The sequence below is a fragment of the Urocampus carinirostris genome, chromosome 5, assembly GCF_059441175.1.
Source record: "Urocampus carinirostris isolate Australia breed hairy pipefish chromosome 5, RoL_Ucar_1.0, whole genome shotgun sequence".
Taxonomy (NCBI): Eukaryota; Metazoa; Chordata; class Actinopteri; order Syngnathiformes; family Syngnathidae; genus Urocampus; species Urocampus carinirostris.
In genome coordinates, this window is record NC_142353.1 from 15241313 (window position 1) to 15263418 (window position 22106).

At 37.5% G+C, this 22106-nt stretch overlaps 2 protein-coding genes across 3 annotated transcripts; one reads left to right on the forward strand and one right to left on the reverse strand.

Moving 5' to 3' along the window:
• Positions 1 to 1997: 1997 nt before the first annotated feature.
• mvk (mevalonate kinase) lies at positions 1998 to 19660 on the reverse strand. 2 transcript variants are annotated; one of them, XM_088335912.1, is made up of 10 exons: positions 19329 to 19660; positions 19052 to 19199; positions 17933 to 18080; positions 14775 to 14936; positions 10467 to 10570; positions 10268 to 10313; positions 10020 to 10110; positions 9553 to 9672; positions 6824 to 6977; positions 1998 to 5645 (listed from the first exon to the last, which is right to left on the reverse strand). In XM_088335912.1, exons 1-10 carry the CDS (start codon positions 19404 to 19406, stop codon positions 5494 to 5496), a joined length of 1203 nt encoding a protein of 400 aa, XP_088192038.1. In that variant the 5' UTR covers positions 19407 to 19660; the 3' UTR covers positions 1998 to 5493. The 2 variants fall into 2 exon arrangements, with proteins under 2 accessions (XP_088192038.1, XP_088192039.1); XM_088335913.1 differs by lacking the exons at positions 19052 to 19199; positions 19329 to 19660 and adding an exon at positions 18850 to 18910.
• Positions 13645 to 22083, forward strand: mmab (metabolism of cobalamin associated B). The gene is made up of 11 exons (XM_088335914.1): positions 13645 to 13723; positions 15302 to 15326; positions 19737 to 19962; positions 20126 to 20184; positions 20264 to 20357; positions 21147 to 21204; positions 21272 to 21344; positions 21406 to 21503; positions 21580 to 21644; positions 21724 to 21783; positions 21875 to 22083. Exons 3-11 carry the CDS (start codon positions 19853 to 19855, stop codon positions 21957 to 21959), a joined length of 702 nt encoding a protein of 233 aa, XP_088192040.1. The 5' UTR covers positions 13645 to 13723; positions 15302 to 15326; positions 19737 to 19852; the 3' UTR covers positions 21960 to 22083.
• The last annotated feature ends 23 nt before the right edge of the window (positions 22084 to 22106 follow it).

Below are 22106 nucleotides of genomic sequence, written 5' to 3' on the forward strand. Positions count from 1 at the left end.
AAAAGAAGAAAAGAAAAAAAAGAGGAGAAAAGAAAACAAAAAAGCAGGGGCAAAAAAAAAAAGCAAGAACAAGGAAAAAGCTCAGAAAAGAGAATAGGAAGTAACAACTAAAACAAAAGAGGAAATAACAAAAAATAAAGACCAAGATAAAGATCATTTCATAAAGACGATAAAAAGAAGTAAACAGCTCAATAAAAAGAATGGTAAGTAAGAACTAAGAGAAAAAAATGAAACCTACAAAGAAAAAGCAAGAAAATGAAGCAAAAACCTCGTAAAAAGAAACAAAAGGCTAGAAACACGGAAACAAAAGAAACAAGGAAAAAAATGGGTAAAGAAATAAAGAGGAAGAAAAGCAGTGTTTTGGAGGTCACTGCTCCTTGTGTTACATTCAAATAATTAGCAAAGTCAATATTTTTGCCCACGTTGTACTTCCATTAAAAAAGTGTGATTGAATACAATTAAGTATTGTGCAACCAACTAAATAAAACCACAAAATGTAAGTATCATGTAACAAAAAATAATTTCATAAACAAGGAAATCTCAAGTAATCATTGTTGTAAAAACAACTGACGTGTGGGCTGTGCAACCTACAGATATTAGATAAGCCAGTTCATTAAAATTTTGAAAAACTAGTATCGGTGGAAAGCCAGAACGATGTAATTTGATTTGATTTTAGGACATGCTTGATAATGATTTGGTAGCCACAAGCAGGATTGAAAAATAGAAAAAAAAATTGTGGGTCTTGTCCACAGTGTCCCTTTGTGACTTCCTCTTCCATAAAAATCTACAGTGGCTTGCGAAACTATTTTGTCCCCTTGAACTTTGTGACCTTCTGCCACATTTCAGACTTCAAACAAAGATATAAAACTGTAATTTCTTGTGAAGAATCAACAATAAGTGGGACACAATGATAAAGTGGAACACACTTTATTGGATATTTTAAACTTTTTTAACGAATAAAAAGTGGGTGTGCAAAATTGTTCAGCCCCATGAGATAATACTTTGTAGCGCCACCTTTTGCTGCGATTACAGCTGCAAGTCGCTTGAGGTATGTCATTATCAGTTTTGCACATCGAGAAACTGATATTTTCACCCATTCCTCCTTGCAAAACAGCTCGAGCTCAGTGAGGTTGGATGGAAAGTGTTTGTGAAGAGCAGTTTTCAGTTCTTTCCACAGATTCGCAATTGGATTGAGATCTAGACTTTCACTTGGCCATTCTAACACCTTGATATGTTTTTGGTGAACCATTCCATTGTGGCTTTTGCTTCATGTTTTGGATCATTGGAAGACAAATCTCCGTCCCAGTCTAAGGTCTTTTGCGGACTCCGCCAGGTTATCTTCCAGAATTGTCCTGTATTTGGCTCCATCCATCTTCCCATCAATTTTAACCATCTTTCTTGTCCCTGCTGAAGAAAAGCAGGCCCAAACCATGCTGCTGCCACCACCATGTTTGACTGTGGGGATGGTGTGTTGAGGGTGATGAGCTGTGCTGCTTTTATGCCAAACGTAACGTCTTGCATTGTTGCCCAAAAATTCGATTTATGTCTCATCTGACCAGAACCCCTTCTTCCATATGTTTGGTGTGTCTCCCAGGTGGCTTGTGGCAAACTTTAAACACCACTTTTTATGGATATCTTTAAGAAATCGGTTGCTTCTTGCCACTCTTCCATAAAGGCCAGATTTGTGCAGTATACGACTGTCAAGTCAAGTCATGTTTATTTGTATAGCCCTTCATCACAAAGTCTCAAAGGGCTGCACAGACCACAGATTATTGTTCCCGAGGTTTTATGGGGTACCAGTAGCAGCAAGATGACAGATAACCACATCAGCTCTAGAATATCTAAATATATGCATGTATCTATATATTCAATTTCAGATAATTGGATGGCAAAGATCATTATGTATGAAACGTTTCTTTTTCTTTTTTTTTCAAGGAGCTGGGCTTTAAGGGTGATGCATATTTTATTCTAAACTCAATGCACTCAGTCATTGGCAGTTAGCTACAACCCTCACCCCACTCATGGTGAAACAACCCCAGCATGTCCAATGATGTTTGTTATTGAGTTCTAGGGAAAATAGATCCTGCCGAGCTCATTTCTACTCCATCCCAGCTAATGTAAATGCGTACCATTAATGGAAGCTGACAATATACTGTGAGGCTGGCCACTCCAGATTTGCACACGTAAACACTAGGCAAGAAGTCACCGAAGCCCCCCCGTTAGTAAAACCGGCGGCCATCAGGGACATACATGACAAGTTGTCAGTCAGCTCTAGTGGTATAGTCAAAGTTAATGGCTCCTGACAAGCTCTCCAGCAGCCCACCGAGGCTCCGGAGGGAGCGCTTGACCACTCGTAACATAAACATACAGTGGTACCTATTTACATGGGCACATTTAAACACAAGAATTTCAATATACGAGTTTTATATGAAAGAAAAATCTAGCTCCACATACGACGGAAAATCCAGGTCACGAGCAACCATAGAGGCTACCACTAGAGATTGCTCACAGTTTGATATAAACTACTACAGGTGGACATTTATTTATTTAAAGTTACAGTAATTTTATGTTTAAGTGTACGATATATGCTTAGGTGTCATCAACTGTCTCACAATTTCTTACCTTTTAACTTTAGCCAATTGCTTCCTTTTTTAATGGTTGTAAATCCACCTTATTAAGCGATAATAAACCTGACAAACACAATGAAGACTACGTAGAATAATGCAATTTAATAATCCTATTATAGTACTGTATTTTCTTATGTTTAATTACTATTTGAATGGGCTGTAGTGATTAGGAAGATGTGTTTTATAGCTATTCTGGTTTACTTGTATGCCTAGTTTTTTATTATTTGCTCATTACCTGAGAAATTTGAGCTAGGAGCATGACCCTGGAATTATGCTTGTGAAAAGTGGTCCCACTGTTTAAACATTCACATCTTTTATATTTCTGTGTTTGACGCGGTGACATTAACCTAAATTTTCCTTCATTGAAGGATATTTTGAAGAGTTAACTGGAAAATCTTAAGCCGTTTGTCATCTTGACAGCTGTTTTTGTTTATTTGTTAATTTTAGGTGTTCAGTAAATGCTTACGTATCATCAACTGTCTCTTGATTTCATACCCTCCAACCTCAGCCAGTTGCTCCCCATATTAATGATTGCTATTTCCCTTTAATAAGAGATAATAAACCTTACAAACACAATACAGCACCTATTTACCCACAGAAAAAATGACTAAGTAGAATACAGCGACAGTAATAGCGGTCTACGATGACGTTGTCGTCTGCAACCAGTGACAGAGACAATCCAGATAAGAGATGAAATGGGCAAGACGGAATTGTCTTTAAAAAAATGTTTAAAAAAACAACTTGTTTGACAATTATACAGTGTAGACAAATTTGAAATGATCAAATAACACAAAATACTGGGAAAACGTATAAGCATGCACTCTGTCACTCCTGCTTGCACTTGCCCCCTTCTTCCACACCCATTTGTTACGGCGACTACCTCAATGGTAAGTGCTCATAGTAAACTCACATTTTATTTTGTCAATATTATCTTATTTCTGTATTTTGTTATGTTTAATTATTTTTTTAATGTGTAATAGTGATGAGGGAGATGTGTTTTATAGACATTTATTTTTATTTATTAATACTATTATCTATTCACTTTGATGCTTTAGGGAGGACATGAACGGACCAACTAGTTTTTAAATATTTCATATTAAAATTGTGCTCAAGCTATAAGCACTATCCTGGATCGAGTAAGGCTTGTAGGAGGAGGTACCACTGTATTCAACGTCCTTGATTCAGGTTCATCCTTTTCAAATAGCTTTTAACTTTGGAATGCTTGCATTTCCCTAGCTCTTTAACCTCCTCTTAATTTTAAACATTTTAAACACACACACACACACACACAATCTTACCCCTCCTACTCGGGCATTTTCTGTGTATCCTTGACACCTTTTGCTCAACTTCCTGTGTTATCTGGAATAACCTCACAGCCTCCTTAGATTCTATTCATCCGAGTAGCAAGAAGCAGGCATTGACATTGATTTAGAAAAAAAAACATCTGTGGCTCACAGAGAGAAAAAAGAAGTGAGAATGAAAGGGAGTAGAGAGAGGCGCTTCAAATGAAACAGGCTCTGTTGTCTCGCTCCTGCGCCCCTCCCTCTTGTCGATGCCGGTTTCAATTGAAAAGCACAGTGGTAATTAAATTCCAGCAGGGGTTAGGGGCAACTGTGCAGTGTACTGCCGAGGAGGGGACAGGCAGGATATCAGGGGGCGGTGATGTTCGCTCAACATAAAGATGACACAATCCAAGGGGACAGCAGGGGCGCCGGGCCAAAAGAAAGGGAGGGTGACAAATGTCGGTTATTCACGTAAACTACACCACTTCATCTACATGAGATTTTTGAGGAGTCAGAGGGGGGTTCAATGACCTATAAATCTCAGTATTACAACTTTCCAAATTGGAAAATATTCAGCAAGTGCAGCCTTTGTCAGGCGTCACTGCTGATGAGGATGTGAGATGTCTGGAAGACGATGAAAAATATAAGTCAAACCAATTTTAAAATATGCATCAGTTCACGGGGTATTCCACCTTTGCCCCGGTCGGATGAAATAATCTTATAGTACCCGCTAAAAATAATTAACAGTGAAAGTTTTCCTTTGAAATGATGCTAAACAAAATATCATTTTCATTGTGAGAAACGGCCTTTATCTTGCAAATATTTTCGTATGAAGTCAGCCTACTCCCTTTGGGCACGTGTTTAAGTACTGCATTATTGTGTTGTACAGCCGTTTATCTTTTTTTTTTAATTAATGACTGATTCTGTTTTTGTGTGAGCTATGGCTAAATGAAGCAACTGACAAAAACAGGAATCAGGTTACGTTGCACATATTTAGAGCTTCTTTTTAAGTCCTTATGAAACCACATACCCATTTATAAATTGCTTTACAGAAAATGAATGTCATTTATAGTATGCAAAGACCTGCAGGTTAAACTATTAAAAGCATGCCCCAATTAGTGCCAAATATGTATCTCCGTCATATCGATTTTTCTTGATCACACACGTACATAGAATAGTTAATATGTAGCAGACGTGTGTGAAAATTCTACAGTAGCTATTCTGTTCTTCTTTAAATAATTTTGTGAATAGTATAGTAAGTATTCCTTATTATATGCCTGATCTTATAACATAATTATTTCTCATCCTTTAAAAAAGGGGGTTCAGCAGAACTTTAAAATAAACATTAAACATTTCCTTGACCAGAATTTTGCTTCACTGTCCACTCAAAATTTGAGCATAAGGGACTCTCATTTGATGAGAATTTAAGGAACTCTACCACCATCTAGCGGACGAAGAGTACTAAATAAAATCAGTCGATATGATGCATGATTGTGACAATGTCCCTTGGATCACTGGAGCGGCTAAACATACCTTAAGTCTTGTTAAAAGTCTAATATATCACCTTCCACATCAATCATTACTCAGTACTGGTTTAAGAGTCTTAAAATGTCCTCCTTTACACAGGAGGGGGAATGCAGTTGAACACCTGGCCCACCAATACTTGTTTCCCAGCAGTCAAAGTCGCAGTCTTTCATGTCCTGAATTGTATCTTGGACCACAGCAGAGTCCGTTTCTATGGATAAAAGAAAGGTCATGATTGTATATATAGAAATACTGAAGAAAGTAAATAAATCCTGTTGATTCCAGCCCACATAAAAATGAAAATACTAACTAAAAACACCTCGTGAATATTTTACAAATGTTTACAACGAAACTTCAATAATGCATAGACTCGTGACTTGTGTGAACGTTTGGGTGTGAGCTGTGACTAACAACAGACCTGAGATGAATCACATACCGTATTTTCCACACTATACAGGCACACCAGATTATAAGGCGCACCCCCAAACTACTATAGTAAGAGAGTCCGTGAGTAGGAGTACATTTTAATGTAATATGGACATAATGCAAAATCACAACACATTGTATGCAATGGTAATCAACACCATTAAACCACCAGTTGGACAAATAAAGTGTCATTAGGCCTTATCCTATCGCTACACTATTTTTACTTACAGTGCCACAACACTGATTTGCCAAGTGCATTCTGATAGGGTTAACAGTGTCTCCACGTCTTCACCTGTGCATCAATTAACTCTCTGTTTGAGAGAGAGAGAGAGCGAGAGCGAGAGCGAGAGCGAGATTATTCATCCCCAAAGGGAAATTCACATATATTATATTCTCCATTCTGCAACATCTGTTGGTGAAGTATTGGAGAGACTGTTTTAACCTATAAGAATGCACTATGCAAATAAGTGTTCCTGGAACCGTGAGTGCGGATAGTGTGATAATGAGATAGGGTCTAATGCCTTGTCAGATGTTATTTATACAACTGATGATCTAGTAGTGCAATGTCATAAATTTATTTGCTACGACTTTGGTTCAATTCCCATTGCATACGCTGTTTAGCAATTAAGGTCAGAGCTGTAGATTGATTTGATTAATCCTACAATCAATGCTCAAAAGAGGAATTACTATAAAAATGTGTAAAGTGACGCACATTGTACAACAATGTAAGCATTTCCAATCGTATCCACCGTATTCTGCAGTATTTATGGCTCACTTTGTTGCAGGGCGCACAAATTTCTGTCCATATTAGGATTTTTAGGTGTGTCTTAAAGTGTGGAAAATACAATAAATGTTTGTTTTAAGATTCTTTTAAAATTTTACAAATTGCGCCAACTTTTGCGCTTTGTTTCCCCACAACTGAGCAAGCAAAATTAAAATCTCTGATGACTAACAACGACCTACCTGGTCTAAGAAGAGTGATGCCACAACCGCCTCCTCCTGCGCCAGTTAGCTTGCTGTGGAGCCCCCTGGCTAGTGTGACCCGACACAGGGTATCCAGGGCAGGGTGCCCCACCCCCATTACATTCAAATGATGTTGGTTGATATCAATGAGCTCCTGCATGTGCAACGACAAAAAGCAACGTTGACAATTTCGACTCAATGGTATTTGTATTTTTCATTTCATTTTCATTTTCAATTATGTTGCAACAAACATTACATCACAAATCAGACAACAGAGATAACAGGTTGAAGCCAAAGGCTTATAGAAGACCTGTCTGCAAAACAACCTTGGATCCTTCTCCTATCAGTCATTTAAATTTGTCAATTTTGAAATAGGATTGGGCATCAACCTTTTGAGTGAATTAGGAGGGCCTGACCAGTGAAATGGAATTATAACAGTGCGCTTGAATATACTGTACTGAATTTCAAACATATCTACTCATAAACAACAGAATAAAGGCCTTCTACAACAGCAGTTTTCCAATGGGTGTTCTAGTGCCCCGGGCAGCAATTGAAGGCACTTCAAAGGCTACTTCAGATTTTATGACATGCGTAATGTATATCTAAAAGGCACAGTGTGTATTTTTTAACGACTCCTAGCGGTAAAAATAAAACTAAATTCATAAAAGATGATATTGATTTAAATATTATGCAAAAAAAGTTAATATAATACTTGTAGGTCAAGAAATTTGCACTTATTTTACATAACATGAGCCACACCTAGAGGGAGCTGACAACTTTGACATCCTGCTGCTACTGGTAATACGGGTATAATATTTCAACAGATTTTTGGGGAAGACAACATCGCATTTTAATTATTAGTTTTCTCATTTTAATATGACTTTAACTTAACGCAAATAGAGCAAAATCATCCAGTAATGTTGCTCGTTTTAAGTGTTTTTATCTTTGACATCTTTTTTAGTGAAAAAAATGAATGTTTAAGTTAAAAAAAAAAAAAAAATTGTTTGCCAATAGTGTAATAATGTAATGAAATGTAATATAACTCCAGTCTGGTGCCCACAGGCAGGTGCCCTTCTTAGGACAGCTGAGGTGCCCGCGAAACTGTTCTTAAAATGGCTAACCAGTCCTGGGCCATTGTGATTTTGTAGCGAAATATTTTTTTTACTGGATGACTGCAAATATTTAACGCTACTTCAAAGAATGAACCTGGTAATAACATAGTAACAACATAGTAATAACATAAGTTATTTTAGAAATGGATATTTAAATAAATGCCCTTTGTGCTTGTTAGTAAAAAAAAAGTAGCTCTCAGCTTGAAAAGGGGTGGAGACCCCTGTAATAGACAATGTAATACTATTACTTATTACAACTAAGCCATTCAAGTTAAAGCCATACAAAAATGTTTACCCTTCATAGATCTATATAATCAGGGTTACAGCTTAAGGCAAGTTACATTCAAGACTTTTAAAAACTTTTTTAATGCCTTTTGAAATCAAATTAGGGGGCTGACAGAGCTAGGGTCTGTTTGAGGTAGGGCCAAATTGTGTTTTCCACAAAAAAAATCTAATAAAAACATTACACTGTACGCGTGGCCCCTTCAAAATGTTTCTTCATTCTCCTCATGCTGAAGTTTTTGAGTTTGTCCTTGCCCTCATGTGGGTTCAAGATCAGGGGATGCTGTAATAATAGTTTGTTGTCCTTACAGCCCTTTGAAACTTTTCGTGATTAAGGGCTATACAAATAATTATGAATTGACAGGGTCGACAAAAAAAAAGAAATTTTATATATATTTCTAGAACACAATACATCGTGCCTCGTACACATTACTTGGCACAGCTTTTAGCCATGGCGAGAAATGTTAGTGTCATGATTACTCATTACACTCACCTGTGCCCGCTCGTTTGGCGCCAGCTGCTGCTGGTTACCTGATTGGTTCCCCCTCCTATTTAAGCGCAGTGCTTTCACTCGCAGCGAACCTCTGTTTACATAAGGCTAGCAATTTTGACTCCAACTCCCGTCAGTCCTGTTTTCTCATCCATTTTCTACTCATCCGTTACCGATTTCCCCGTTTGTCTCCGGCTACGACCCGTGTTTTGACCCCGACCCCATTCTGATCTCCCGTCCCAGCTAACCACCCGTTTCTCTCATCTAACCACGCTACGATCTCCCGCTCCGGAAGATCCACCTCCACATTCAGAACAGGCTCCGATCCCGTGAGCGGCGTGCTTCCCTCGTCCAGCGAGCACCGGATCGCTGGCACTGATTTTCCTCTATATCTCAATAAACTTATGGGTAACGTTTCACATCTGGGTCCTCCTTCTGTTCCGGTCTTGACAGTTAGACGCACAGCCACTTTTTTATTAAATTTACACTTCCCCATGGTCCAAAGTAAAGGTTTCTGCCCGATGTTGCTAAGTGTATTGTGGATAGACCCAAGACATACATCTGCTTCGAAAGACCTGACTGAAACCACATCACCGTTTTGCAAAGTTGCCCCGAAAGTAAAATCATCAAAATATTGAAAAAGACAATGGATAAATGTTACTTTTTCTTTTTAGTTCAAAAAAATATAACATTTATTAATGTGTTAACATTTTTAAGACTTTTGAAAATTGCATTTAAGACATTTTAATGGCAATTAAGGACTTATTTTGAGAATAATGAATAATGCCTTTTAGGATTTTTCAAAGATCCACGGGAACTCTGATAATGTATTTCAAAGGACATACCTCCAAAACATTATATTGCTCTCCTGTGATGGGCTCACACGCCATCTCAAATAGGACTTTCTCACAAGTGCAGGAAATGGCATCAACAGAGTCGAGCACAGATGTCAAAATAGTGGGAAACTGCAAGAATACGAAGATAAACGTTAATAATATTCCATTGAAAAAATAAAAGGTTAGTTTTAAAGACGCTATAATATATACATCATATTAAAATAATAAACAGCATGTTAAACTGCGGATAACTATGAGTCGATAACTGCCACAACAAAATGCAAGCTAACTAAAGCACACCTGCTGCTGTCGTCAAGGCAACGGCACACAGGGGTACCAGCTAAGAGTTTAATTTCAATATTTTATGACAGGAGTCAACACAACGCTCTTGAGTGTGTGCCATACAAAGGAAACGCTGAGGATTTTAATTATAACATCAGCAGGTAACGCACGCGGGAGGAAAATACATTTAGTACCTTGTTAATTTTGTCCTTCACTCTGGCGACAAGTACCTTGGTGCTACGTAGCACTTTAGTGTTAGTGAGCAGGATTCTCAATAATGGCACCCTGAAAGCAAAAATCACAAAAAAAGGCTTGAGCTAGATTTGTTCTTGGTGTGCCCTGCTGAGAATACAATTTATTCCCATTGACACTCATTTTGGGAAGAAAAATATGCGCTGTGATTTTATGAACCCGCTCTGCGGAGTTTAATCAGTGCCACTACCTGCTCAGTGGTATTATCCTCCCGGCCAAGAACCTCAACATGCCTCCTGCACAGACACAAATCAGTCGTTAAAGAGATAATAATCTGATGATAATAAGTGATGCGTACAATACTCCACTGAGGCCATCCAAAAAAATTAAAGTCCATGTGGGCACCAAGGTGCCATGCAATAACCACGGTGCCATATGCCGGGCCTCACCCCAAGTCCCCACAGCGTTGTCGACTCCAGAAGGATTGCCATGGATGATCGTTTCGCCTTGGAAGGCCCAGCTGTTGATCAACTCCAGGTCCTCCTGACGCCATCTGTCAAGATTATTGTCATGATTTCTCATCAGAATCTGCCCGTCCAAAACAATTCGATAACTAAGAAATTCAAAAGAAGTGGTTCGCTTATTAGCAACACCAAGATACAGGGAGTGCAGAATTATTAGGCAAGTTGTATTTTTGAGGATTAATTTTATTATTGAACAACAACCATGTTCTTAATGAACCCAAAAGTCTCATTAATATCAAAGCTGAATATTTTGGAAGTTGGAGTGGGGCTTTTTTAGTTTTAGCTATTTTAGGAGGATATCTGTGTGTGCAGGTGACTATTACTGTGCATAATTATTAGGCAACTTAACAAAAAACAAATGTATACCTATTTCAATTATTCATTTTCATCAGGGAAACCAATATAACAGCTCAACATTCACAAATATACATTTCTGACATTCAAAAACAAGACAAAAACAAATCAGTGACCAATATAGCCACCTTTCTTTGCAAGGACACTCAAAAGCCTGCCATCCATGGATTCTGTCAGTGCTTTGATCTGTTCACGATCAACATTGCGTGCAGCAGCAACCACAGCCTCCCAGACACTGTTCAGAGAGGTGTACTGTTTTCCCTCCTTGTAAATCTCACATTTGATGAGGGACCACAGGTTCTCTATGGGGTTCAGATCAGGTGAACAAGGAGGCCATGTCATTAGTTTTTCTTCTTTTAGACCCTTTCTTGCCAGCCACGCTGTGGAGTACTTGGATGCGTGTGATGGAGCGTTGTCCTGCATGAAAATCATGTTTTTCTTGAAGGATGCGGACTTCTTCCTGTACCACTGCTTGAAGAAGGTGTCTTCCAGAAACTGGCAGTAGGACTGGGAGTTGAGCTTGAGTCCATCCTCAACCCGAAAAGGCCCCACAAGCTCATCTTTGATGATACCAGCCCATACCAGTACCCCACCTCCACCTTGCTGGCGTCTGAGGCGGACTGGAGCTCTCTGCCCTTTACCGATCCAGCCACGGGCCCATCCATCTGGCCCATCAAGACTCACTCTCATTTCATCAGTCCATAAAACCTTAGAAAAATCCGTCTTGAGATTTTTCTTGGCCCAGTCTTGACGTTTCAGCTTGTGTGTCTTGTTCAGTGGTGGTCGTTTTTCAGCCTTTCTTACCTTGGCCATGTCTCTGAGTATTGCACACCTTGTGCTTTTGGGCACTCCAGTGATGTTGCAGCTCTGAAATATGGCAAAACTGGTGGCAAGTGGCATCTTGGCAGCTGTACGCTTGACTTTTCTCAGTTCACGGGCAGTTATTTTGCGCCTTGGTTTTTCTACACGCTTCTTGCGACCCTGTTGACTATTTTGAATGTAACGCTTGATTGTTCGATGATCACGCTTCAGAAGCTTGGCAATTTTAAGAGTGCTGCATCCCTCTGCAAGATATCTCACTATTTTTGACTTTTCAGAGCCTGTCAAGTCCCTCTTCTGACCCATTTTGCCAAAGGAAAGGAAGTTGCCTAATAATTATGCACACCTGATATAGGGTGTTGATGTCATTAGACCACACCCCTTCTCATTACAGAGATGCACATCACCTGATATGCTTAATTGGTAGTAGGCTTTCGAGCCTATACAGCTTGGAGTAAGACAACATGCATAAAGAGGATGATGTGGTCAAAATACTCATTTGCCTAATAATTCTGCACTCCCTGTACAGTCATCCCTTGCTGTTTCCCTACTTTGCAGAATTTCATCATGCATTGTGTTCTGCATTCTGAGAGTCGCCCCCGCTGCTTTTCTGCCTGTGTCAGCCTTAACGTCATTAAGATTGTAGTCACAGTTGTACACATACATAAAAAGCTTGAGGAACCTATATGATGTATGCACAAATCTTTTCAATCTTCAACTTTCTCTAAAAGCCATCATGTAAGCAAAATGCTCAGGAACGGCAAAAGCACCAACGTGGGGGCAAAAAGGCAAAGAAAGACGCTTTCAATGGCCAACAAAATGGACTTCTCGACCCGCAAAATTTTCCCTGAAGCCACATTTTGGCTCTTTGGCGCTCCCGGTGGCATCTTCGAAAATGTTTGATAATGAACAAATATAAGGTTTCTGTATAGCAGCAAACAGAAAACATTCTTAACATTTTTAATGAATATATATATATATATATATATATATATATATATATACAGTATATACGGTATTTTTCCTTCCCTATAAGGTTTATAAGGATTTTAATTCTTTGCAGTTCCAAACATTGTATTTTGTTTTGTCCAAAATTCCTCTTTTAAAATTTTGAGTTGCCTACAGAGGGTAAATATGGTTTTCCATAGCGCCAACATGATGGCAGCAAAGTATCATGCCAAGTAGTGTATTGTGTCCTTAATGGATGACACAAATTCTAAAACATACAAAATGTGAGAAAATAGTACATGTTTTTTGCATAATATCTATATAAACGTCATTGGTATATTTCAAATATTTCCTGAGATAATGCATTTGGAAGACTTTGACTTCCTGAGCTTTGACGTCATGTGAAGAACACCAGCACCCTCGCAAGCCAGTCACCAAATTGGTTTGCATGTTAGTGGAAAAGGTTTGTAGTGTTTACACCAATATTGTCTTTTCTTTAACGAATGAAGTTTTTTTTATGAATAAAATGTTGAAGAAAATAGAAATAAAAACAAAAAATGACTAATAGTGAAAAGATTTTTTTTAAAAAAAGGTTTTTAAATACAATAAATATAGAAATAGAAACAAAAAAAAAATATGTATATATTTAGACTGTTTTAATTTTGTATCTACGTTTATATTGTTGTTTTTATTTTCTATTTGATATTTTTTTGACCACTAGATGGCCCTGTGCTAGTGATACATGGCACAGTGTGGGACAAACATGGCAGAGACCTGAGTGACGATTCCAAAATGAAAAATACAAATTTCTCAACCTATGATTTTTTTTTTTTTTTTTAATTAACGAGTGTGTAAAAGCTTGTATATGTTTGCCTTGAATTCAAATCAATGTTTGTTAGTTTTTACTGAATGGAAGTTTTTTGAACCACTGGGAGGAATAAAATAGTACGAACTGTCCCTTTAAGTTAAAATCAAGCCCCATGATCCACATGCGACCTCGAGAAGGTTTTCTTCGGGCCCTGAGATGACCTTGATTCATTATGTAACATTCACCAGGAATTGTAAGTTTGTTTTTACTATAGAGGGCTCCGAGCTCTGTGCTAAAAACGAAGCCGTGTTACTATTTTTAGCACAGAGCTCGGAGCCCTCAATATGTAACCTTTCCTCGCACTTTATTTTAGTTTAGTTCAGTGAATGATAGAAAATGTCCATTATTTTTTATTTGAAGTGATTTTAGCCCACTTTTGCTAAAATATAAAAGATGGGCTACTGGTAGTGTATGAACAGTAATGTATTCTTTCATCTAATGTTAATGCAACAGGGATTTCTATATCAAAGAATTGGTCTTTTGTGCTTGTTGAACATTAAATATTACAGAAAAATCCAAAAGAATATATTGCTTTATTTATATAATCATGTGGGTATACATGTGTAAGCTTTTCAGTAAGTTCAATTAGGTTTACGAGACCATCAAAATTGTCAACATTATATCAATACGGACCTATGCTTATAGCTGATTTTTTATTTGTCCCTTCGTTACATTTGAATAAGACACAGCTGCTTTTATATAGCTATAGTATCCATTAACTAAATAGAATGATCAGGAAACTATTTTTATTTTGGCCATTAAAGCCATTTCTTTCCAAATAACTGTCATTTTTTGAAGAAGATTTTAAAAAAAGTTTTAGAAGTTCAGTGGAACCAGACTGCTCATGAGTAAACTATAAGTATCAGTCTGAAGAAATTTGGGATTGAACATCCCTAGCTTTTTGTATTTATTTAGGAGGTAGAGCGCTCGTCTTGGTATCAAGGGATCCCAGTTCGAATCCCGGCTCGTCCGTGTTACATGTCGAAGTGTCCTTGGGTAAGACACTGAACCCCTAATACCCCCAATAAGCAGGTTAGCGCCTTACATGGCTGCAAGGCCGCTATTGGGAAATGTGGAGCACATTGTAAAGCGCTTTGGGAAGTCATTGACTTGAAAAGCGCTATATAAATGCAGATCATTTCATTTCATATTATTTCTGATGATATCATTAACTGATCTTATTTATTCAAACACACATTTCATAAAAAGCCTCCTATGTTCCCGTTAACATATAATGTTGTTACCTGGCAGAGTGTTCCCTCTCTTGTAGAGGCGCAGGAATCGCTCCACTCGCACAAAGCAGAGCTGCAGCCAAACACACCGAGTAAGCGGCACTCGAACCCAGTCCTGCTCCGGTCGGAAGCTCTGACCACACCGATATAGTCAAGCTTGGCAGTTCACTAAATCTAGGAGAATATGAGTTAACGTCTGCTTTTATAATAAATAAAGCAGAATATCACATTAAATGAAGACAGTACATTAATTTATTTTTCTTCAAAGCAGAAATATTGATACAGTACCACCCTGGCTCTTGTCAACTTGTATTGCAAGTTTTTCTTTTGGCAGACATCCTCTATGCCTAACATGGGCGTTGCAGTATGTATCAATAAAAGCCCATAATGACCTTAAAAATTATCTCTGTATTCTTGTTTCATCTTGTCATTTAATCATGTTTTCATAGAGGGAGACAGAGATATATAAAGTTCTTTAAAATAGGAAGTGGAAAGAAATCAAATGGTCTATAAAAGAAAGTTTTACATGTTTTTTGCAGGTCACTGTTCTGTGTCACTGGCAAGGTAATAAAATAATGATGCTCCTTTTATTTGTTAACAATTGTGATTTTCCATTTTACAAAGCAGTGTTTCCCATAGAATTGTGTGAGACACCAGTGGGTGGACAGTCTAGAGGGGTCCAGGGGCATGCTATCCCGAAAGTAAATTTGGTACATTTTAAATTAAAATGCATTGATCAGGTGCATTTTTAAAGCAAAATCCAGTATCTAGATCTATGACAAATAAGTGTCCATGTAAACTATTGAATCATAAATACAGAAGTTATGAAAGGCAATGACACAGCCAAAACTTCACACCCACAAAGAATGGTAAACGAGACAAGAGTTTGATGCAAAAAAAATCTGCTAATCATCTACTTAGACAAAAATAAATTCGGGTTGATCCGATGCCGACGACGTATTATTCCAAAGTATCGAACTGGCAAATAAACAGACCAAATCACCAATACAATGTTTAAATTAAATTAAATGTCATACTTATATCGGGTAATTGTTCAATTACAGTATTAAATATCAGTAACCATGCTTTTGTGATAGCTGCTATTCCATGATGCTGGTTTGCACTTTACAGGAGGTTATTGTAACGCATAACTTATTAGTTGTGGATATGATATAATGCTAAGGTGACCTTTTCTTACAACTCCACCAACCACTGTAGGCAGGTATTTTAAAGCTGCTCTACATAATGTTTCAATGAATAATTAGAATTAGAATGTTCTTTATTGTAATTAATAACAATGCAGTGAACATTATTTATAACAAGATTAAACACCAGGATGAACATATAATAGAGAAAAATAAGATGAAAAATAATGTTAAGTTAAGTCAAAGTTGTAAGTGCATCAGAAGAAATAAGTAGTGCAATGGCATTTAGCAGCCAACTAATTCCAAAATAAGTCAAAAATAAGACATGAATACTCATTTTTCTATCCATAGACAAAAAATGATTTTTTTCAGTCTCGTCGATTGTTTAGGGTGGGGACCTGTAGCATCTGCCTTTTCAAGTGTAGCTGAAAAGTAAAACTACTTTCTCTCTAGTGCCCTTCTCTCTACACTACATGGATGATATTGCAGTCATCTAGATCAGTGATTTTCAACAAGTGTCACTTTTTAAAATTTTATAAAAAAAATTAATGCATCATTTTCTGAAAATATGATGTCATTGTCAGGTGTCTGTGCTGTAAAAACTGGGGGTATTATAAATTATATTGTAATTAAACATACTGTTCAGTGTCATTTTATAACATTTTTGGTTAGTGGTGTGCCGCAAAATTTTTCCAATGTAAAAAACATGCCCTGTCTCAAAAAAGGTTGAAAAACACTGATTTAGAATATTTACTGTTGCTAATCATGTGTCTTAACAATGTCATCAGACACTGAAATATATAATGCCACATATCATTGGAAAGCTTCAACTCATTGGATTCAAAATATGATGGCCATCAGTCAGAAACAAGGTACCTCAAAACTACAAAACCAATATAACTCACCCAAAAAGTGCTGTAATATTCCACTCATGGTACGATTCTTCACAAACATGGTCTGGGTTACATTCACGAGCCCAATGAATCCAACCGTGTAAAACATTTACTCCAAAGACAAAAAGCGTAATTAATGCTTTAAAGTTCCTGTAAAATTCTTCTAAAATCCCAATCCAAGATGTAACCAAAGGAAAATAAATGATGTTCTTGAACCATTTGTAGAATATGGACGGTTTTGGTTTCTTTTGAAAGGTAAGACTCTGAAAAAATAAATCACTCGTGGCGTTACGCACACTTATTTTAGTTTCTAATTTAAATACACTAGGGAAATCTTAATATCGCTTTATTCAGAATTTCACTGGCAAAAAGATGTGTCAATCATCATTTGAATCTGTCATTTTTAGCAATACGGGACCGTAGAGGCTAATGCGGGCGGTGGACCTTAAAAGAAAGCCTATAAAAGACGTCAATCACAAGTTCATAGGCTAACGCCCAATGGCAAATAATTTTACTAGTCGGTTTATTTGTAAACAGGAATTATGGGGCTAAACAGACGGCTAGAAACAAGGAACGTCCATTGATGCAGTGATGCTTTTCGGCGGATTTTTTTCTTCATCTGTCAGCATTATCGTGTGTTTTAGAGTAAATATTTTACGCGGTAGGATTCACTAGACTCTTGCAGATGTAAGGAGGCTATGGTTGCATACAATCATCGAATGTGATGGCTGCAAGACAACGCTTTCGGTAAGCTGTAGCGGATTTTTAGTCTTCAGGTGTTTTGTTTCAGACTGATCGTGATGTTTCTGTGAGGAGTACATTTTTAAATAGTCAGCATAGCATTCAGAAATTCCAATGATATGTGGCATGATGTATTTTAGTGTCTGGTGAAATTGTACGGAGAGGTATTTGCTTCTCAACAGTTTAATGGCCTACCAGCTGGTTGGCAGAACATTAAGGTGTTTATGAACTTTGCATAGAAAATTGTATACCGGAAACATATAATTATATTTAACAGTACAAAGGATGGCAAATATTGCCATCGCTGTAAAAAACAGTCACTATTATTGTCAGATACAGCGCACAAGGTGGGATAATTTGAAAATAATCGGATTAAAAAAATGCTTCTTACCCTGACTCAAACAGGGAGAGGTAGAAATAGAGGAATGCTAAGGTGGCCATGCTAGTTGTATCCGAATTTCCATTTGTTAGACCAACAAATTTGCGTAGTCTTTTTACAAGTTCAGCATCTAGGCGCTTTACCTCCTCCTGCTGCTTGCCTGTAAAAAGAAAGGGAAAACAATGGTGGCCCAACATAAACAGTAAAATAAGATCTTCATAAAGCAACCATTACACAACATGTAGAATAAGAGTAAATTAGTAAGTCTAGTTTTCGCCTGAGAACATGCTTATACCTGAATGTAATCTATCGACCATAATGGATGAGTCCACCAGATGTGGTTTGATGTTTTCACAAGTCTTCACTAACTTTGTTGAATGTTCAAATCAAAGAGGAATGTTTAAGGGATTGTTGTTTGTGACTTTCCCATTTGTTTTTAAGTACTGTTACCTCATGAGTAGAGGCCAGAGCGGGAACCTCACTTGCAATGTGCCCGTCAACGATACTGCCCGCGTTCTATGAACCGTAGCAAAAATATTGCGTGATTTCCTGGCCAAAACAAACAGCAAAGAAAGTCACAAGTATCCCTGAAAGCCTGGACGAAAACAGTGCACCCTTATCTGGTGATTGGAGGGCAGAGATAGGCCCCGACTTAAAGCAATGCAACAGCCGGCGATAGCCTGGGCGCACTAAAACAGCTTCACGATGAAAGTGTGCTGTTCACAGGCTGAAACGAGTCCTAGAGATCGCCTTATTTACACCCTAAGCCCTGAAGTACACGCTTTTCCCTAGCGAGTATAGGTCTTGTTTGTAATTCAGCTAAAATTTGTTATTGTGACTTAGCCTACAATGTTTAGGAACAGCCAAACTAGAACTTTGATCGCCATACTTTGAATGTCAATCACAAAAATAATTATTGAGGAACTTACTCCCATCCAACATGGCCGCCACTACATGTACTCGGGTTGCCCAAACGTGGTTGACATGGTTATGAACTATCAATGAGACTGTAAATAATTGAAAAAAAAATCAAACACTAGAATGGTAATCCGGTAGTCTCAAAAATTATGTTGACATTATTGGAGGGAAATTTTTGTAAAAGAAAAAAAAATGAAATATTCCTTTCCTTACCCCTTGAAAACGACCTCAACTCTTTCAATTCCGATGTATCCCAGCAGAGGAATGTGTCTATGTTTGGGAGGTTGATGCAAACTTTACCGGTGTTGGTGGCTTTCAACTTCAAGTACGTTCTCAGATTCAAACTCACAGCAAGTGCAACCTGTAATAAATACATGGAAACATATTCAAAATTCATACATAAATAAATTTCCTAATGTTGCTAATAATTTTAACGCTAAAATGAATGACACAGTTTGCGACAACAAGTTATTATTATTTGGGAGATTACCTTTCCGTGGACAACAGCGTGTTCTCCGTGAAGAATTACCTTGCCCGGAGCAGAGACGATGCATTCCCTTACTTGCATCTTTTCAAAACAACGAAATTAGAAAGCTGTCAAACTAAGTAGGCTGCTATCGTGGTCATATGAAACGAATGCTCAGCCCATTTAACAGAAAACAGTTCTCAATGCAAGCTCCAATGTTTTCAGAGGCCTAATAAAAATTTGAGAAGTTATTTAAGTGTGGTACGTGCGTAAATATGGCATAAGCTAAATTGGACTCTGAGATCCTACGATGATGTAGCCAACTAGCATATCGGTAAACACACAGCTGACCAGAAGAGAGTCAGCCCAGAACACGTTCCCCAAATATCAACCAATGGGCTTACTCCATTACTTTGTTGCTTTTCTTTTCAGCAAATCAACACTTGCGTTTTCTACTACATCCTGTGAGCTATCCAATCATACGATGAAAGGAAACACCCATTAGAGCTACGGAAAGTGGAATGTGACAAATAGCAATCGTAGTAAACATGGCCACAGCGATATTTTTTCGCAAACGTTCGATATTGTGCTTTGTTTTACATGGTACAAGAAAAAATATCCAACGGCAGACAAGGGAAACACCATTACTCTCCAGAAGGTTAACCAAGTTTTCTTCTGTGAATTGCATATCCCCGATAATACCTTATAAAATAACATTTTCGAAATTGTGTAATGCTAACAGTGAAGCTATGTACATTTTCTCGATGGATGTAACCAAGTATTGTGATCATTCTTGTATTCTGGTCATCTGTTCCTTCCAGTTGCACGACTGATAATAACAACAGAATTCCCAAAATCTACACCAAAACAGGCGACAAAGGTTGTTTTTATTGCAATTTAAAATCAAATATCCATCAAAACAATAAAATGGCTTGTTTTGATTTTGTTTTGTTTTTTAGGATACTCTAGCACATTTACTGGAGAAAGAAGACCCAAGGAAGATCATATTTTTGAAGCTTTAGGAAACACAGATGAGTTGTCATCTGCAATTGGGTAAGTAGTCTTGCAATACTGTACGATTTACATCAGGGGTCGGGAACGTATGCCGCCAGATATGGCTCTTTTCGTTAATGAATTTGGCGCGGAGATAAAATAAGGACTGTGGTGGAGCACGTAGTAATCTTCGCTGCGATTTTGCAAGTGCATGCATAGTTGAGGCGATACAAATAGTATTTTATTAGGTTAAAAATATATTTGACAAAGTTTTAATTACATTTTAAACTCACAGTGTCACAATGTAAGTATCTTAGAAATCCTTCAAATGGAAGCTCGTTGAAATATGTATGTTCACTGTTGAGATACTTCGATGAAAATCTACAGAACAAACTGTAAACACCCGAAAACACCAGCATAGCACCCAGAGCGATTTGATTGTGTGAGTAGTAGGGGTATGTGGATCTCTGCATACACAAAGCACACTTTCCTCAAAACGTATCCTTCTCGTTTGCAGTCTTATATAAAATAACCCTGCTCGAAGTTTGTTTTGAAACCCTTATTCATGACAAAAATGCAGGTCAAAATGAGCCTGAACGATTTTAAGTAATTGCAGGAGACATTTTTAAGTGGTATCTTTGTTGACATGGGACACAACCTCTGGCATTCTTAGTATATCAAAGATTTTATCTAATCATCAAATGCCACACAGTATAAAGAATGCGCTGAACAATTTGCTTTAGCCGGAGACAAAAAATAAAATACACATATTGTGTTTTTGTGATTCCTGGTTTACATCTTAAATGGCCTTCTTTGCATTTATTGATCATATTGTATTAAATATTGCAGCTTGGCAAGAGAATTTTGCCTGGAGAAAAAACATACATTCACACATCAGCTGGAGAAGGTAATATTCATCTAATTTCCTGTTTTTTTATGATGCACTAATAAGTAAATGTTATTGTTCATGACAGATACAGTGTGTTTTGCAAGATGTTGGCTCCAATATTGCCACTCCTCAGTCATCGGCAAGAGAAAGTCATTTAAGTATGTGATGTTAGGTCCTTTGAATACTTACATTTAGTTCTAAATGTGTTTTGTTTCCAAGCTAGGACTAAATTTTCTGGAACACCAATAAAAGATTTGGAAGGTTGGATTGACACATTTACTGAGGAACTCCCTCCCCTCACCAACTTTATTTTACCTGTAAGCTTAGTTACTTATCAATAGATTGAGTGTGCTTGTGTTTATTCATCCATTCTTAAAATGTGTTTTTGAACAGTCTGGAGGCAAGAGCAGCGCAGCTTTACACATAGCTCGGACCGTTTGTCGCCGAGCTGAGCGCAGGTCGGTAGAAAAAAACTTCGCTTTCTTTGTCAGGAGTTGTATTTTGTAATTCTTGAAGTATGTTCTGGTTTTATTACAGTGTATCCCCAATTGTGCGCTCTGGAGAGGCTGATCCAGAAATTGCCACGTTTTTAAACAGGTAATTATTGTCGTTGTAAATAGACAAATATGTAATATCTTAAAAAAAAAAAAAAGTAATATCTGACCAACATTTTTCACAATTTCGACAGATTGAGTGACTACCTTTTCACAGTGGCCAGATATGCTGCGCTAAAGGAGAAGAACAAGGAGATAGTCTACAAAAGACCAGAATAAGGTTCAATTAGGATCAAATATTTTATTTTACCTTTATATGGTAAAATAAACAAATCTAAAAAAATAATCTTTGATGGATCTTTATTTAAAGCTTTTGTGAGAATAAAATGATTTTTAAATATGATCATTATATGACTCCAGCACAGA

Coding starts and splice junctions, on each gene's coding strand:
- mvk (XM_088335912.1), bottom strand. CDS start 19,406: ATGCAAGTAAGGGAATGCATCGTCTCTGCTCCGGGCAAGGTAATTCTT. Junction 18,081..19,051: donor GTTGAGGTCGTTTTCAAGGG/GTAAGGAAAGGA, acceptor TTCTTTTTACAG/GCAAGCAGCAGGAGGAGGTA. Junction 6,978..9,552: donor AGCAATATAATGTTTTGGAG/GTATGTCCTTTG, acceptor TTGCACATGCAG/GAGCTCATTGATATCAACCA.
- mmab (XM_088335914.1), top strand. CDS start 19,853: ATGGCCACAGCGATATTTTTTCGCAAACGTTCGATATTGTGCTTTGTT. Junction 21,345..21,405: donor GGCAAGAGAAAGTCATTTAA/GTATGTGATGTT, acceptor TTTGTTTCCAAG/CTAGGACTAAATTTTCTGGA. Junction 21,645..21,723: donor TGTCGCCGAGCTGAGCGCAG/GTCGGTAGAAAA, acceptor GTTTTATTACAG/TGTATCCCCAATTGTGCGCT.